The sequence below is a fragment of the Ursus americanus genome, chromosome 16 (assembly GCF_024610735.1).
Source record: "Ursus americanus isolate L20-20 chromosome 16, mUrsAme1.1.p, whole genome shotgun sequence".
NCBI classification, from domain to species: domain Eukaryota; kingdom Metazoa; phylum Chordata; class Mammalia; order Carnivora; family Ursidae; genus Ursus; species Ursus americanus.
This window is the reverse complement of record NC_142142.1, coordinates 5,812,960-5,830,191: the sequence shown is the minus strand read 5'-3', so window position 1 is coordinate 5,830,191 and position 17,232 is coordinate 5,812,960. Positions and strand designations below refer to the sequence as shown.

At 38.6% G+C, this 17,232-nt stretch overlaps 2 protein-coding genes across 4 annotated transcripts; both read left to right on the top strand.

Moving 5' to 3' along the window:
• Positions 1 to 6,599: 6,599 nt before the first annotated feature.
• On the top strand, positions 6,600 to 7,550 carry LOC123782635 (olfactory receptor 52A5-like). 2 transcript variants are annotated; one of them, XM_087868544.1, is made up of 2 exons: positions 6,600 to 6,797; positions 6,846 to 7,550. In XM_087868544.1, the coding sequence occupies exons 1-2, from the start codon at positions 6,600 to 6,602 to the stop codon at positions 7,548 to 7,550; spliced, it is 903 nt and encodes a 300-aa protein (XP_087724670.1). The 2 variants fall into 2 exon arrangements, with proteins under 2 accessions (XP_087724670.1, XP_045638843.2); XM_045782887.2 differs by having other exon boundaries at positions 6,600 to 7,550.
• An 8,390-nt stretch (positions 7,551 to 15,940) lies between these two features.
• LOC123782645 (olfactory receptor 52A1-like) lies at positions 15,941 to 16,891 on the top strand. 2 transcript variants are annotated; one of them, XM_087868543.1, is made up of 2 exons: positions 15,941 to 16,138; positions 16,187 to 16,891. In XM_087868543.1, the coding sequence occupies exons 1-2, from the start codon at positions 15,941 to 15,943 to the stop codon at positions 16,889 to 16,891; spliced, it is 903 nt and encodes a 300-aa protein (XP_087724669.1). The 2 variants fall into 2 exon arrangements, with proteins under 2 accessions (XP_087724669.1, XP_045638852.2); XM_045782896.2 differs by having other exon boundaries at positions 15,941 to 16,891.
• The last annotated feature ends 341 nt before the right edge of the window (positions 16,892 to 17,232 follow it).

The following is a 17,232-nucleotide window of genomic DNA, read 5'->3' as shown; positions in this document are numbered from 1 at the left end:
TTTATTTATTTATTTATTTATTTATTTATTTATATGAGGGAGAGAGAGTGTGAGAGAGAGGGAGAGCATGAACAGGGAGGAGAGGGGCAGAGGGAGAGGAAGAAACAGACTCCCTGCAGAGCAGCGAGGCCGATTCGGGACTCAATCCCAGGACCCCGGAATCATGACCTGAGCTGAAGGCGCCCAGTATTTGTTTCTCTTGAATAAATACCAAATAGTGGAAATGCCTGGCCAAGAAGAAGATGTGTTTCTTTGCAGGTAAGCTTTCAGGAGAGATAAAAAAGATGAAAATGAATCCTTATTAATGTGGTGTATGAAAAAGAATGAGTGAATATAAACTATTATCTGACAAACTGAGTCATAAAATACAGTGGGCCAAGTCTCTTGAATATTTCTGGTTAAAAGAGAGGGTGCATTATTTTCATAATAATTTAACATTTGTACATGTATACAGGAGAAATGACAGGGGTTAAGTTATTGTACAAGAAGGAGTAGACGACTGATGAGACTTGATTCTGTGGAAATTGAGCTAGATTAATAAATCGATAGACAACCCATAGACAGATTCCTGAGGAAACCGAGAGGAAAATGGAAAAGAACGAAGATGACGACCGACCCTGCCTGAAAGGATTTTCTTCTCCAGTCAAATAGAGTTTGCAGGAATAGGTTGGACAAATGATTCTGAAGCTGGGGAGCGGCTCACAGTCTAGCAACACTGAACATAAAGCAACTAGCGATGTTGTTACCCGAAGCTGGAGGGCGTCAGGGAGATGAGCCGCATACAGAGGAAAAAATATCTATGTCGGAATCATGCCCATGTTTTGGTCATTATGATCTAAAATTCTGTTATCTGGGAGTCTGCTAGAGAAAAGTGGTTTGCCAGCCTCATATTGCAATCCGTGAATTACTGGCTTTCTATGGCAAAGGAGAGAACTCCTGAAACTCTGAAGTTAGAAGGACAGCCTACGTTTAGAATATCCCCAGACTGCTGGAAGGGAAAACATATTACGGGCTAATATTCTACGCAACTTATTATCTGGGGATTTTGAGTAGATCACTAATGCCACTGCGTAAGCGTTGTCATTGTAATTAATCTCAACTGCTATTGACAGAGGTGATAATGGTGAATTATCCAATATGTCAATTAACAGAGGAAACTTGGAAAATTTTGTTCCTGAAAAAAATGTATTCGAAATGCATTCAAATCTGAAAGTTACTATAAAATTTTGGGAAACAAGGGTGACCGACATTCATTAAAATAGTAATAGTAATGGTGGTGGTGGTGATAGTGGTAGTGTAACTGTATTTGTAAGCACAGTACTATTGTATAATCCCTCATGAACTCAGAGTCAACTTCATCTAAATGTGATCCGAGACCAGATATTACCCAGTTCTCATTCCTGGGAGGCTCCTTTCTCTAGAAACCAGAGCACTTTCTGACCCGGTTTTCTAGGTTTGATACATCTGGCCAACTGGGATAGCCAACTGGGATGAGAAGAATAATCATACTCTAGGGGCATCAGAAGGGTAATGATGCTCTGTGATCAACCCAGGCTCTCAGGAATATCCTGCAACTCTTCCATTAATATGTACTGGAAATTTCGATGGAAACAAATTGATGCAACCATCCCATTCACATGCCAGGCCAACTTTGGCTCATTCCAGGTAAGTTTTTGTCCCTACAAATTGGGAACTGGTAGCTGATAAGGGGTTGTAATGACAGTTTCTTTTAGTAAAAATTGATAGAATAAGGGTTTTGAATCTTGTTTTTTCCCCTCTGTCCACATTTTCTCTGTTTAAAATATTTTATTAAAAAATTACATTAATGTAATTTAGTGTCGAAAGATTTTCATAGGTAATCAAGTAATAGTTTGTATTTCTGAATCCCAAGCAATCAAAGGCATAAGCAAGTTGGTTTCCAAGCTTTCTGGGTTCTGATTAACTCAGTCCTTATTAATTCTAGTGTTTCTTGATTTATTGAAGATGAAAAAAAGATAATTTTGAAATAATCTGCCATTTGGTAGGTATTTGAATAATGTAAAAAGCAGAGGAACGATAGGAGGGAGAATCATATGCATTGGAAATATTTAGTATCTGATCCCAGCAGCTCAGTCTTCCCTGAAGCAAAGGACAAAGGACACCCCAATTTCCTTTCCCTCTTGCCTCAGATACCAGAGAGGGTATCACCTTTTCTTCTTCTTCCACTCAGTAAGTAGGAATGAGACAACTCCTTATATGATGGGAGTTAGATTACTTTTTAACAGCTAAGAGTAATCAAGCTTAGCCCTGTTGTCTTTTATAGAAATTGGATTTAATAAAATCTAGATGTGTTCATTTTTCCCACTTTTGTTCTATGTGCTCAAATCCAGTGAAGGAGGAGTAATTATTACAAATATTTTCTCCCTTAAATCATATGACTTTTTTTTTTTTAATTGCAGAAAAAGTCTGTAACTAGTTAGGATATCATTTTATTATTTCAACTCTGACCATTTGATGACTACTGGAAGGAATGGCCAATATTATATATGAGATGATGGAGGAAAGCTCTTAGGCTCTAGAAATTTCCTTTTTCCATGGAGTTTTCATTTTTTTCTTTTTTTAAGATTTTATTTATTTATTTGTCAGAGAGAGAGAGCGAGCACAAGCAGGGGGAGCAGCAGGCAGAGGGAGAAGCAGGCTACCCCCTCAGCAAGGAACCTGATGTGGAACTCGATTTCAGGACCCTGGGATCATGACCTGCGCTAAAGACAGACACTTAACCAACTGAGCCACCCAGGCATCCCTGTAGTTTTCATCTCTATCATGAAAATATTTTCACTTCTCTGTGCTCTGTTTTGTCTCTCTTTAATATTCCACAGCCTGTTTCTGTTTTGACAAAAACACCAGGCTTTTTATAAGCTACCATATTTTGAATATTTGAATTGTTCCAGACACTCATCTGTTCTATGTATGAACTCATTTAACACTGAGCTAAGCGAGGACAGTGTCCTTAATTTATAGATGAGTAAACCGGGAGTAATAGGTCTGGCTCTTCGGCAAGGGTCCATAAATGGTAAGGGATCCAGAATTAGTAGACAGGGCATCTTTCTGATTCCCAGGCCCTTGATTTTAACTACTTGCTGGATGCTAGATGAAAGAAAAATATAGACATTGTTGTTCTCTCTGCATTCATACCAGCACTTCTCACACTAGATGTGCGTGTGTGCGGTGGCAGTGGTAGAGGGTTCCACATAAACAATTCTCCAATTTTCTGCAGACACCAACTGTGTGTCCTATGTATTTAATTCAATTCTGACACTATCTACCTGAAATTAGCATTGGATTTCTCAGGTTAAGGGCTCAGTCCCATTAGACTGTCCTCCATCTCAGAGGCTAACCTTAGGTTACCCAAAAGTAGTGTATTCTACCCGGAACTTATGTCCAGTTTGGCTACAAAATCAGGGGTTCCCACAACCTCCTTCTCGAGTTCAATAATTTGTTACAATGAATGGCTACAGAACTCAGGAAAACAGTTTACCTACGTCTAGCCAGATCAAAGCACTGCATAGGGCAAGATACGGGAGGGGGTATGGAGCTTGCATAGCTTCTGCAGGCATCAACTCTGCATGTTCAGCAAACCAGAAGCTCCCAGACCCCATACTTTAGGGACTTTCATGGAAGCTTCCAAATGTTAAGTGTGATTGATTAAATCATTGATCATTGGTGATTAAGTCAATCTCCAGCCTCACACTTTCTGCAGAAGTTGGGGGTAGGGTTTTAAGTTCCAGCACACGAATCCCAAGTTTCATTCTGTAGACAACCAGCCCCATCCTGTGGTTATCTAAGAGCTTTCCAAAAACCTCCTCATTAACATAAACTCAGGTATGGTTAAAAGGTGCTTATTAGGAATAACAAAAGATACTCCTTTTACCTTTGTTGCTCTGGGGCTATTTTAAGAACTGAGGACAAAAGACCAACTACTACAAGAAAAAATGTTCCCATTGCCCTTATCACTTAGAAAATGACCAGAGTTTTAGAAGCCCAGTGCCAGGAAAGGGGATGAGGACCAAATATGTATTTCTTATTATAAATCACATCACACTAGGCAAGTAATATAATAAAGGCATTATCATCAAGTAGATGGAGTTAAGTATAAGATTTATATTTGCCTTCGGACTATCAATTACTGAATGATTTTTTTAAAGTTTTATTTAAATTCCAGTTAGTTGACATACAGTGTAATGTTAGCTTCAGTCGTACAATATAGTGATTCAACACTTCCATACATCACCCAGTGCTCATCACAACCAGTGCCCTCCTTAATCCCCAGCACCTATTTAACCCATCCCCCCACCTACCTCCCCTCTGGTGACCATCGGTTTGTTCTCTGCAGTTAAGAGAACTTGGTGTGTCTGTTTTTTCCCCTATGATCATTTGTTTTATTTCTTTCTTTTTATTTTATTTTATTTTTTATTTTTTTAAAGATTTTATTTTATTTATTTAACAGAGATAGAGACAGCCAGCGAGAGAGGGAACACAAGCAGGGGGAGTGGGAGAGGGAGAAGCAGGCTCATAGCAGAGGAGCCTGACGTGGGGCTCGATCCCACAACGCCGGGATCACGCCCTGAGCCGAAGGCAGGCGCTTAACCGCTGTGCCACCCAGGCGCCCCATTTGTTTTATTTCTTAAATTTCACATGAGTGAAATCATATGGTATTTTTCTCTATTTATTTCTCTTAGCATAAGGTTCTCTAGCTCCATTCACATTGTTGCAAATGGGAAAATTTGGTTCCTTTTAATGGCTGAGTAATATTCCATCGTACATGTATACCACCTCTTCTTTATCCATTCTGAATGATTTTTAAGGAAATACTGATATTTCTAACTTGTAAGATCTCTTTCTCTTTCAGTTTCTGTCATTTCTGGCAACTTGTACACATAATTATTAGCCACAGTGTTCACACATTTCACTATCTCCACCATCATATACCCCAGATATCCACATCACACATTTCACTGTCTCCACCACCATATACCCCCAGGTACCATAGAGGTATTATTTTTCACAACGTTTATTGCTTTAATCCATATTTATGACTATTGCGACTATAGTCCACTCATTAGTATTGTTGCAGAATCACTGGCAAAGAGATCTCAGTGTCCTTCTATCATTTTTTTCTTTCAAATAAGAATTATTGCACCAAAAACTCCTTTTTATACCCTCATACAAGTATTCCATGTGGCCATGAAACAGCTACTTACCTGACATTTTTCAAGAAATTGGCATTCATAGAAACACAGAAAGAGAGACTTCTACTTCTTCATAAAGGATTTCTTTTTTCCAGCATGTATAGAGGGTCAGACCTGAGAAGATCTCTTTGTGGGAGCAACTGGGATCAGAGCTTAGGCATGGACAGATTAGAACAAAATGTGAAATGGTTAAAATATTAGAGAGTGATTAATAAAACTGAGACCAAAGGGAGAAAAAAAGATTTTGTCAGATTGATTTGAATTCCCCAGAAGGAAAATGAGTCAAAATCTGGAAAAACTGTAGAACTAGGGAGCTATTAAGAGCTAGCATTGTATTCAAAGGTGCTTTGGGATCCAAACCACAGCTAATCATTGACAGTACAACATAAAGGTATTAAAAAGCAAAAGTAGGGGGTCTATCGTGCAGAACAGAATATGCATTTTACCCAGAGCTCAAGGAGTCTAGTGATCCACTGATCTTTAACCACTGGGAAGAAAACATAATTATGGTAACCTAGCTTCAGAGTTGGTCTAAAATAGCCAGATGATGCTTTTTTCCTTTTTTTTTTAAATCTAGTATCCTATTTTAAATTGTACATTCTTCTTGAATTCCACAAATCTACCCTAAATAAGTGAGCATTAATTAATTAGAGAACTAATTTCATCTAGCTATATCTGAAAGATGACCGCCCTCTTCAAATTTCCTCTAAGGGCCATTTTTAGTGCCCTGAAAAACAGTAGTTTGTTCAATATTTTGATAAAGGAATAAGTTAATATAAGGAAGACAAACCATTCTAACAAACCCCTTTGAGAACCAATGCCAACTCTGCGATAAATAACTCCCTTCCGGGCACCAGGAGTAATGTGGTTAATACAGAAGGCTCTCATAGGATTAAACACGAATGCACACAACAGTGACAGATATAAGATTTCTTCTAGGACATCAGGACTAGGAGAATTTCCAACTGCAATGAAATCGTGTTGGCATCTAGGTAAAGAAGGAATACCTAATGGTGGGTTTTCAGGCAAACTAGGCTAGAACTCAAGGAAGATGGCAAAAATCAGTGTTCTCAACTTCATGCTTTCCATTTCCACAAGGGCTAAGGCAGAGATCCCCGAATTTTCTCATTTTTTAGCTCTGGTTAAGACCTGCAGGATTGTTTGCTTCTGCCAATCTAATGTGTATTATAGAATTTCACCAGAACATTCTGGCCAAACTGCCACCCAAAGTTAACTGAACTTGTTCAATTTTCAGTATGGTTGAATGATAACAGCTGTATGATAGTGAGGGATGAAGCCTTTTCACTTCTCATCCAAATTTTCTTCTGCAGGTGGCAGAATCCACAGTGAGAAGACAGAATACCAACCTCTATGGCATCCATCAATACTTCATATTTGAACCCCAGGACTGTAATCTTGATTGGGATTCCTGGACTAGAACACGTGCAGTTTTGGATTGGGTTTCCTTTCTTTGCTGTGTGCCTAGTGGCTCTTTTGGGAAACATCATTTTGCTACTCATCATCCCCACAGAACGCAGCCTGCATCAGCCCATGTACATCTTCCTGGCTGTGCTGGCAGCCACTGATGTAGGACTCTGTGGAGCCATTGCTCCCAAGATGTTGGCCATCTTCTGGTTCAGATCTTGCTCTATGGCCTTTGACACCTGCCTTGCTCAGCTGTTCTTCATTCATGCCTTGCAGTGCATGGAGTCTGGCATTCTGTTGGCCATGGCTTTTGACCGCTACATTGCCATCTGTGATCCACTGAGACACACATCCATCCTCACACCTTCCATCTTGGGTCGCATGATAGTAATAGTGGCAATTCGAGCTATAGTGCTGGTTGGTCTGTTACCCATTCTAATCAAAAGATTGCATGCTTTTCATTCCATTGTAATTGCCCACTCTTACTGTGAGCACATGGCTGTGGTCAAGCTAGCTGCAGAAGACGTCCGAGTCAATACAACATGTGGTCTTTTTGTGGGTTTTGCCATACTGGGATTTGACATGGTTTTTATCCTCATTTCCTATATGCTTATTTTCCAGGCTGTTTTTCGTCTACACCAAAAGGAGGCACGGCTCAAAGCATTTAATACGTGCACAGCTCACATTTTTGTTTTCCTTGAGTTTTATATTCTTGCCTTCTTCTCCTTCTTCAGCCACCGTTTTGGACATGTTGCTCCCCCTACCCACATTCTTCTGTCTACCATCTACCTCCTTGTGCCACCTGCCCTCAACCCTATTGTCTATGGTGTAAAAAACAAGGTAATCCGTAAGCGTGTGGCAAGGATTTTTCTTCTGAGTCATATCTCCCACCAGTGATCTATCAAATGTTTGTGGTCATGTAGAAAATACTTTCATTTCTTAGAGATGGAGAAAGTTTGGACTCCGTGTGTTCATTGTTGGGGACTCACATGCTCTACCCTAAATCTTTTATTTTCACAGTCAGGTTGACATAAAAGGTATCCAGATTAACAATGATACTTGTTCTCTATCTGTAATGCATTTGACTTCGAATCTGATCTTTATCATTTCCTTCCTTTTCCTTTCTTTGTGTTTAATTTGCAGTTATTTTTATTTCTTCATAAGGAAGCTTTGATTATTGGTTTTCAAACTTTCCCTTTTGGAATATAGACATTTTCAAGTATGGATTTACTGTAACCATTGCTGCTGCTTCTTCTTCTTCTTCTTCTTCTTCTTCTTCTTCTTCTTTTTTTTTTTTTTTTTTTTTGTATACCACATATTTTGATATCCTGTGTTTTCATTTATTCAATTAAAAATAAGACTGGGGGCACCTGGATGGCTCAGACGTTAGGCGTCTGCCTTCAGCTGGGGTCATGATCTCCAAGTCCCAGGATCGAGTCCCACATTGGGCTCCCTGCTCAGCAGTAGGTCTGCTTCTCCCTCTGACCCTCACCCCACTTGTGCTCTCTCTCTCAAATAAATAAATAAAATCTTAAAAAAAATAAAAGTAAAAATAAGACTAATATTCATCATGTTTCTGTGTTACCCATGAAATACTGAAATAAAGTGACACGTATATGGTCAATTGATTTTTGAAGAAGATGTCTGAGCAATGTAATGGGAATTAGAAAGTCTTCCTGAAATGGAGAGCTGGAACAACTAAATAATTGTATGAGAAAATGAACTTTGACTCTAACAACTACCTCATATTCCATAGCAAAATTAACTTAAGGTGAATCATAGACCTAAGCATTGAAGAAAACACTATAAAGCTCAGGTCTGTAAACCAGACCTCATTAGAGAAGGAACAGCCTTGGATCACTGAAAAGTGGCTGTGATACCGCTTCAGTGGAAATCCACCTTCTAGGGTGCCAGGGAAAGTTGTTCATGGGTTTCTGAAGAAAATGCTGGCCATTGGGTGCTGCCGGTTTCATTTACTGCAGCATTTGGGCCCTGGAAAAGTTGCAAGAGCTGCAGGAACCCACCGTCAACTAGTGATGGAGTACAAACTGCATTGAGTCTGTGGACTGACCCATTGCATAGGAACCAGGAAGCTAACCCTCTCCTCTTGCAGTGCCTTACCAGTGCCCTCTACTGACAAAGTTCAGCATTGCATCAGCTGGGAAAGAAAAAGTACTCAACGGGCCAATGTACATTTTCACCAAGAAGGCAGAAAGTGTACTTGGAGCTGAGAGGCAATCAGTCGTTAACCAGCACAACCTGCGTGGCAAATAATAAAGTTGTTGGTACATGTACTGGGAACACAATATGCAAGAAGGGCCAGTCCGCCATTTCTCTTCAGTGAACGTTAGTGCTCTCAGCAGTCTTCACCTATAGAGCTGACAATCAAATATTGTCTTTGACATCTGCTAAGAAAAAAAACAATACCATAGGACAGGAAGAGCAAACAGAAGTTCATCTTATTCTGATACTGTTGCCAGCAGTAGGGTAAGAAAGCACAGACGAAGTATAAATACTCAGCTCTCCTGAAATCAAAGCTGAAGGAATTTTAAGAGCTGGGGTGCAAGGGTATTGCTATAGGCCAGCTATGTTCTCTAACTGGCTCTCCACTATGAAAATGAAACATGTGGGCTGATGTGAGTGATACTTCTATTTTGCTCATGACAGGATATTTTTTTAATGATGGTTACATATAGAGCTTTTAAAAATTCTTTTTCTGTACATATCAATATGATTTTTTTTTCTGGTTAAATCTCTTAATGTATTGGGTTCCTATTAAAATATCCAGAACAAGTCCTTCATGCCACCTCGTTTATTAACTACCTGCTACACACTATTCATTTTCTCTGGACATTTGCAGTCACAATGCAGTAGATTGTATTATCAGTTCCTAATATTTACTAAACTTTCCTAATAATGTCATCGTATCAGTCCTCTCCCTATGTGAGCCTTATTGTTTCATATTAATCATATCAGTATCCATCATGTGACTTCCAATTGCCAAGGAGACGTAAATGGAGAGACTTATGGCACTTGTGAACTAATGATTTAAAATTCATCGTTTACTTTCTTAGTGTCTCTTTCTCCAGTGACACAACAACAGAAGTAGTTCACAAAGGGGGTCTACCTTCAGCCTAACCCCAGATCAAAGTGGCAAAATGGACATATAGGTGAGAGATATACCTTTGTTGTGATGAGTTCCTGAGATTTAGGGAATTTATGTTACTAGAACATTATTGAGTCTGTGTTGATTGATACAGATTATAAATGGCTCCCTGTCTCAACATTTTCCATTTAGGCCAATTATCAAAGGCATAGCCAGGCATCTTAAATACAGTTCAGGTTACCACACCTCTACTAGAAAACCAACCTAGATTACTAGATTCCACACCCCCCTTTTTTTTTACTTAATTAATTTTTTTAGTGAGAGCTTAGGTCTTACAATTGCTAGGGGGCATGTATTCTCTATGCCACTCTTATCTCTCAGAAATTATCTTTCATAAGTGAATCCCCCTTGCTTATTCCTTTCCAGTTACCCGAGCCTCCTTACAGCTACTCAAACTCACATGGCATGTTCAACCTCAATGTCTTTGCATTTTCTCTTTTCCTTGACTGCAACACCCCCTCCCCCAATACCTATGAGACCCATACTTACCCTACACTGGAACCCACTATTGCAACCCACCTGCTCTCTAATCCCTGTGTATATACTTATATACGCATGTGTATACACACACATATACGTTCGGAGAGAGATTGAGAGGAATTGCTCCTACAGTTTTAACCCTCATCACTAGGGGAACCTAACATACATTTTTAAAATTAATCCATGAATGAAAGAATGGTGAGAGAATTAAAAAGTGAAGCATTTGACAGTGTTGGCATAAAATAAAGATAGTAAATAATTTGAAAGTTAGGTGTTAGTCGTGTAAAAAATTATGAACGAGTTAACTTCCATGGAGACAAGGAAGCACTTGCTCAGGTTGCTAATTATAAACATGGTGCCCTCAACAAAGTGAGGTAGACTATTTAATAGAAAGAAAAGAAACCATATAACGCTGTGATGAAAACAAGAGCAACTGGGAAATGGAAACTTTGCCTCGGTAGAAAGACTGAGAGATCGTTCTCTGGAGTTCTTTCAGTTTCCAAAGAGGTTATTTTTTTATATAAGACTTGAACATGTTTGCTTATCTAGGGAAGGAACAAATAAAGAGGCGATATTTGAAGATATAGAAGAAAAGGCAGTTGATGGGGAACTGACCATGAAGTAATTCATAAAAAGAAAATGAAAGAAAATTAAAGAAGAAAAAGATGTCATGGGGACAAAATAAAGATGATAGTTGCAGAAGAGATTTTAGTTTAGTTTAGTTTTTAAAAAGATTTTATGTATTTATTTGACAGAGAGAGAGAGAGAGCGCGCGCGCGCGCGCGAGAGAGAGAGAGAGAGAGAGAGAGAGAGAGCACAGCAGGGGAGCAGGAGGGAGAGGGAGAAGCAGGCTCCCGCTGAGCAGAGAGCCCTACGTGAGGCTCAATCCCAGGACCTGAGCGGAAGGCAGACGCTTAACTGACCGAGCCATCCAGGCGCCCCAGAAGAGAGTTTTAAAGGTGAGTAGAAAAGAAAATAAATGCAATACACTTTAAAGCCAAATTTGTTGAGAAACTGATTGACCACAGGTCTGGTAGGGGAAAAAAAATGAAAACTAAGGAAGCAAAAGATACGGAAATATTTTATCCATCCCTTTTACGAATAGTGAATATTCAGCATGTAGAATTAATATTTCTTTCTGAGACATACAGTCATAGTTTGCTTACACAAGCCCAGAAGTCTGATCAGAGAACCAACAACTGAGACATCATCACCTGGCAGTTGGAGTTAGGGAGTTGGCTCATTTCCAGTCGAACCCCTTCCAAAATATTTTTTTTTTACATTTTTCCAGCTTTGTTGAGGTATAATTTGCAAATAAAATTGTAATATGATGTACAACATGATGATTTGATATATGTATACATTGTGAGAGGATTTTGCCCATCAAATTAATGCACACCCATCATCTCACATATATACCTTGTTGTTGCTGAGACAATGAAATTCTACTCGGCAAATTTCATTTGCACAATAAAGTGTTACATCAACTTAAGTGTAATAAACACCACATTATCAAACATGCAGGCTGTATGGAAGGAAGGTAATTCTTATCTTAACAAGGAGGGACACTTCACATAGGAATTTTATTTCCTGCTTTTAAGAAAAAGAGGGAAGATCTCTCCCTGACATAGCAACAATACACTCCACTTGCAGCCAATGAGAAACCATCGCAACCTTGAACTCTTGTTCTTCTCCATGAACTTCTGTTCAAAACGACCCTCTCCAATTTTCTCCTAAAAATTAATAATAGCTTACCTTCCTTTTGCCTCCTTGAACTTGTCAATGGTTTGCCATAGTTTGCTTGTCCTGACTTGCAATTCCTCTGCTATTCCTGAATAAACTTATTTTGCTAGTAAAATATCTGTCCATTTTATGTCTAAGGTTGACAGAGTAAAGAAGAGGAAATAAGTTTTCCAACACAATTTTGCATGGTATGAGTTTCAGCTGTAGTAACTTTGTATTCATAAAGATAAGCATCTTCTGTTCCCTTAAGCCTGTGGCCAGAAAGTGAACTAAATTGCTGTCTTCCCAGTCTACAAATTTTCCATTTCTTAGATTTTTTTTTAAGATTTTATTTATTTATTCGAGAGAGTGAGAGAGAGAGTATGAGCGGGGCTGTGGGGAGGGGCAGAGGGACAAGCAAACTCTCCACTGAGCACAGAGCCCCACGCAGGGCTGGATCCCAGGACCCCAAGATCATGACCTCTGAGAAGGCAGACACCCAACCAACTGAGCCACCCAGGTGCCTCCCATTTCTTCAGTGTTTTTCCCCTCACATTCCTAATGATCTCAGATTTACTATGATCTAAATGTGACCTATCATTTGAGATTTCTTTGTTCTCATTCTTTGAAAATAACTTTTTATGCAGTAACAGTGCTTTCTGGCTTTGTGCCTCAAGCAAGGGATACCTTTCTGCTTCAAAACAGAACTGAGCTTCAGACATGTAATGAACTCTCTAGGGCCGGGTCTGAAAATTGCCCTGGGATCACCTCAGATTCAAAGGCCGAGAAAAGCAACAGCTAAAGACATGATAAAAGACAGCAAATCCAGAGTCTGGCAGAGAAAAAACCTATTCCATCCATTGATCTTACCAGCTATCTGTTTCTCTGGGTGAGTTACTCCATGAATTGGACCTGGGTATAGCTCAGTGTTTCTAATTGTAGCAAATTTTAAGAGGTAATGGAAAGGATAGTGAGTTAGATGATCTCAATCATGCATCTTGCAGTAACATACTTTCCTTTGGCACATCACGTTATTTTCTCTGACCCAAGTGTATTTATCAATAATAGGAGGGATGGACTAGACTCATGTCATTTAGAGATGGAAGAGGAATGCAAAGGTAATCTAGTGGCATCTTCTTAATCACATGTGAGGAAAAACTATGAACTGACATCCAGTGAATTAGCGGAAGGGCAAGAAAAATAAGGTTTCCAGGCTCCTCCTCTAATGTTGACTAGAATGTAGTTCTAACATTGCTTGGTTTATCAAAAATGAGAAGAGGGTCTCTGTTTTGGAAAGGGTGTTTTGTTGCGTGTCTATGTATGTGTGTGTTTGCAGTTTGAGCAGGAGAGCTTATAAGATGTGGAGAGAAGGGCAAAGATGGGAGCATGCTATTTACTGTCTGTAACAGTGTTGCTGTCTGGGCTTGTTACCGCTGTAACTACAGCTCCTCCCCCATGCCCTGAATATGGTCTCTGGTTATCCAGGGCATCGAAATCTTGTATTTTGGTCTCTTCTTTCTTATACTTTACACTGTCTCCATTTAACATATCTTCCCATTCCTCTCTCCTTTTTTACTCAGGGAGCAGGAATGAACATTTTCTGATTTGATTATTATAGAAAGACAAATTGCATAAGATATATACCTTTGTGGTCTTAAAAGCTACTAGAAACTGGTTTTCTTATTCATGTGTTTTCCATCTATCTAGAAAGAATTTAAAGGAAGACACGAGTATTTTTCAGATGAACTGACCAAATCAATTTAAATCACTGAAATGTATGGACTCCATCAAGGCCTGCACGTGATTAGGAAGTCACTTTTCTGTAGTGACAATGGTCATTTCACCTGGATAATATATTAAATATAAATAATACAAATACTATAAATATGTTAGTATTTACATATTTATAATTATATATTTTATTTATAATGTATATATTTATGTAATATATATTTGTATTTATATATTATATGATATCTATTATAATTATTTATATACTGTATTTACATATAATATATATTTATATTTACAATATATATTTTTATTTATTTATAAATATAGTATAAATATATAAACAATACAAATATATATTTGTATTACATACAACATAATACAAATATATATTACATATATATGTATTACAATATAATACAAATATATATTATCATAAATATATAAATACTAATATGTATTTACATATTAAATATATGCTATACTATATGGAATTTTATCTTTACATTGTCAGGCATTTCTAAATATATCTAGGGTGTATTGCCTTTTATAGTTTCTTTAGATTCTGCCTTTGTCTACTCATGTCACCTTGATAAGATATATTCACGTTTATCAGCAATGAGTTCTAGGGAATCCACCACTTGCTCACCTAACCTCATTTATCTGGGCATCATAGGGAATTTGTTTTCACAAAATTTCTAATTGCTTTAATATACATCTCTTTATTGCCTTTGTCATAGTCAACTGATATATGTAGCTACAGAAGGTCATATAACGATCTCCTGCTCTCAATCAACTAGTAGAGTATTTTAGATTTTACTACATTAGGGACTTCCTAGTTATACCCACATGCATACATATTCTTACTGACTGTGAACCAGTCTGTTTTTTCCTATAATTTTACAACAGCAATCCTTCTAGTTTCTCTTCGAAGAAAAATATATAAAATCCCATTCAGAGTGGTATTCTCTATTCAATGATTTGGCTATGACAAAATCATAAGGAAAACGGAATGAAACTTTGGGATGGCTTTAGACTTGTAGAACGGTTAATGAAAAAGTAAAACAAGAGTACATAAAGTGATCCTGAGGTTTACTGAATAACTTTCTAAAGAAAGAGAGCAGGCAAATTATAACAATTTTAGAAGTTTGGGATTGGTGTGAAGTGGGACAACGTAATCCAAAGTAGCAAATTATTTTCTTGGTCAATCAACACCAGTAAAATGAACGAAAGCACCTAGGTTTAGGTCAAGCTCCATTATGGACAGTAGAGTGGCTCACAGTCAATTCTGCCTTTTTGCATCTGAAACACTTTAATATCAAAATATTTAAGCTACGCTGGTTTTCCAATAGATCTGTTTTTGTATGTTACCATCCTATCCTAATTTATGGTACTTCTTTATTCAATTGACTTCCTATCTTCTCAATTTTCTGTCTCCTCTAAGATCTGTGAAGACTTACATCATCATTTACCCCATTCTGCTTACACATCCACTCTGAAAGCTGATCATCCAGAATTATCCCAGTGAGTCAAATACACTCTGCTTCTACTGATAAAAGAACAACTCCTCCACATTACTTCCAAGAACTGGATAATGGGTCTGCACACAGTCAGCTCAACCAGCATTTGCTGAAAGAACAAAATCTCCTCACTCCCTCATCTGAGAATCAATTTCTAAGATTTGTAGGGAGGTATTTTACTCCCTAAACCAGAGAAAATGGGACTGGGAAAGGCTGCCACTTTCCAGAGATTCTAAACTTTGAACAAAATGGACAGGGCTATAGGATTGAGAAGCTATTCCACAACTTCAAATGCCACAAAGGGATTTCACTTAATCTGAAATGTGTCTGGGGGTTGGAGAGGGATATAGACAAAAAAGTTAATGTTGTCATCTGTAGTACCTTCTGAGGACATTTCAGAACCTAGCAGGATCAATGCTCTTAGAATCACAAATTCCATTTCTACTACTTCCTCATACACAAATACCCACATTGGCTTTGGGAAAAGATATTCGAGAATCCTAATACAGACTTAAATTGATTCCCAAAGATTCAAAGTCATGTGGCCACATTTCCATCCGTGTTTTTCATGTTATAGAAGAAATGAGAATTCCCTTGTTCCTTTTCATCCATAATTTTTCTCCGAATAAGTATCAGAATCAATGGTGCAAAAGGGATTTATCGACCTGATGGGATCTACAAACATGTCATATCTGAACCCACAAACAGTGACCTTGATTGGGATCCCTGGACTAGAGCATGTGCAGTTTTGGATCAGATTTCCCTTCCTTGGAGTGTGCCTGGTAGCTCTGCTGGGAAACATCTTCTTGTTAATCATCATCCCTACAGAACGCCGTCTTCACCAACCCATGTACATCTTCCTAGCAGTTTTGGCAGGCACTGACCTAGGTCTCTGTGTAGCCATTGCTCCCAAGATGTTGGCCATCTTCTGGTTTGGTTCCTGCTCCATGGCTTTCGATGCTTGCCTCACTCAGCTTTTCTTCATCCATGCCTTGCAAGGCATAGAATCTGGTATCCTGTTGGCCATGGCCTTTGACCGCTACATTGCCATCTGTGATCCTTTGAGGCACACATCCATCCTTACACCTCCATTTCTAGTTCGAATGGTATTGATGGTGGCCATCCGGGCCACAGTGCTTGTTGGAATTTTACCCATTCTACTTAAACGCTTGCAACTTTTCCAATCTGTGGTTATTGTTCATTCCTACTGTGAGCACATGGCAGTGGTCAAACTGGCTGCGGAAGATGTCCATATTAACAGATCATATGGACTCTTTGTGGCCTTTGCAATTCTAGGTTTTGATATGATCTTTGTCTTCATCTCCTACATTCTGATTTTTCAGGCTGTTTTTCATCTTCCCCAGAAGGAGGCAAGACTCAAAGCATTCAATACGTGTACAGCCCATATGGCTGTCTTCCTGGAGTTTTATATCCTTGCCTTTTTTTCCTTCTTCAGCCACCGTTTTGGACATGTATCACCCTATGTTCATATCCTCTTGTCTACCATCTATCTGCTTGTTCCCCCTGCCCTTAACCCCATTATATATGGTGTGAAGACCAAGGAGATCCGCGAGCGGGTTGCTCAGATTTGTATTCTGAAGCCTGACACTCAGCAGTGATCCAAAAATACTATGATATGGGAAAACTATATATTTACCCATTTAAGATGCAAACTCCTTGTACTATGTCTATGTTGGTGAAACTTTTAGCTGATAAGGATCTCCTCTAAAGAATTTATATTCCTCAAACAAAAGAACTCAGAATGTGAGATAAACTTGAGTGAACAGTATATATATATATCTCATAAGTTCTATCATCTCCCCCATCTCTCTCTCCCTTTCTTCTTTTATCTTTTCTTATTGTCTTCCTTCCTTCCATCTTCCTTGTTTTTTCACCCTTCCTTGTTTACACATCTATTGTATCTTTCTGCAATACCAAGAGGCAGTTTATCCTTTGATGT

What these genes read in the sequence shown, in the direction of transcription:
- LOC123782645 (XM_045782896.2), top strand. Translation starts at nt 15,941, where the DNA reads ATGGGATCTACAAACATGTCATATCTGAACCCACAAACAGTGACCTTG.
- LOC123782635 (XM_045782887.2), top strand. Translation starts at nt 6,600, where the DNA reads ATGGCATCCATCAATACTTCATATTTGAACCCCAGGACTGTAATCTTG.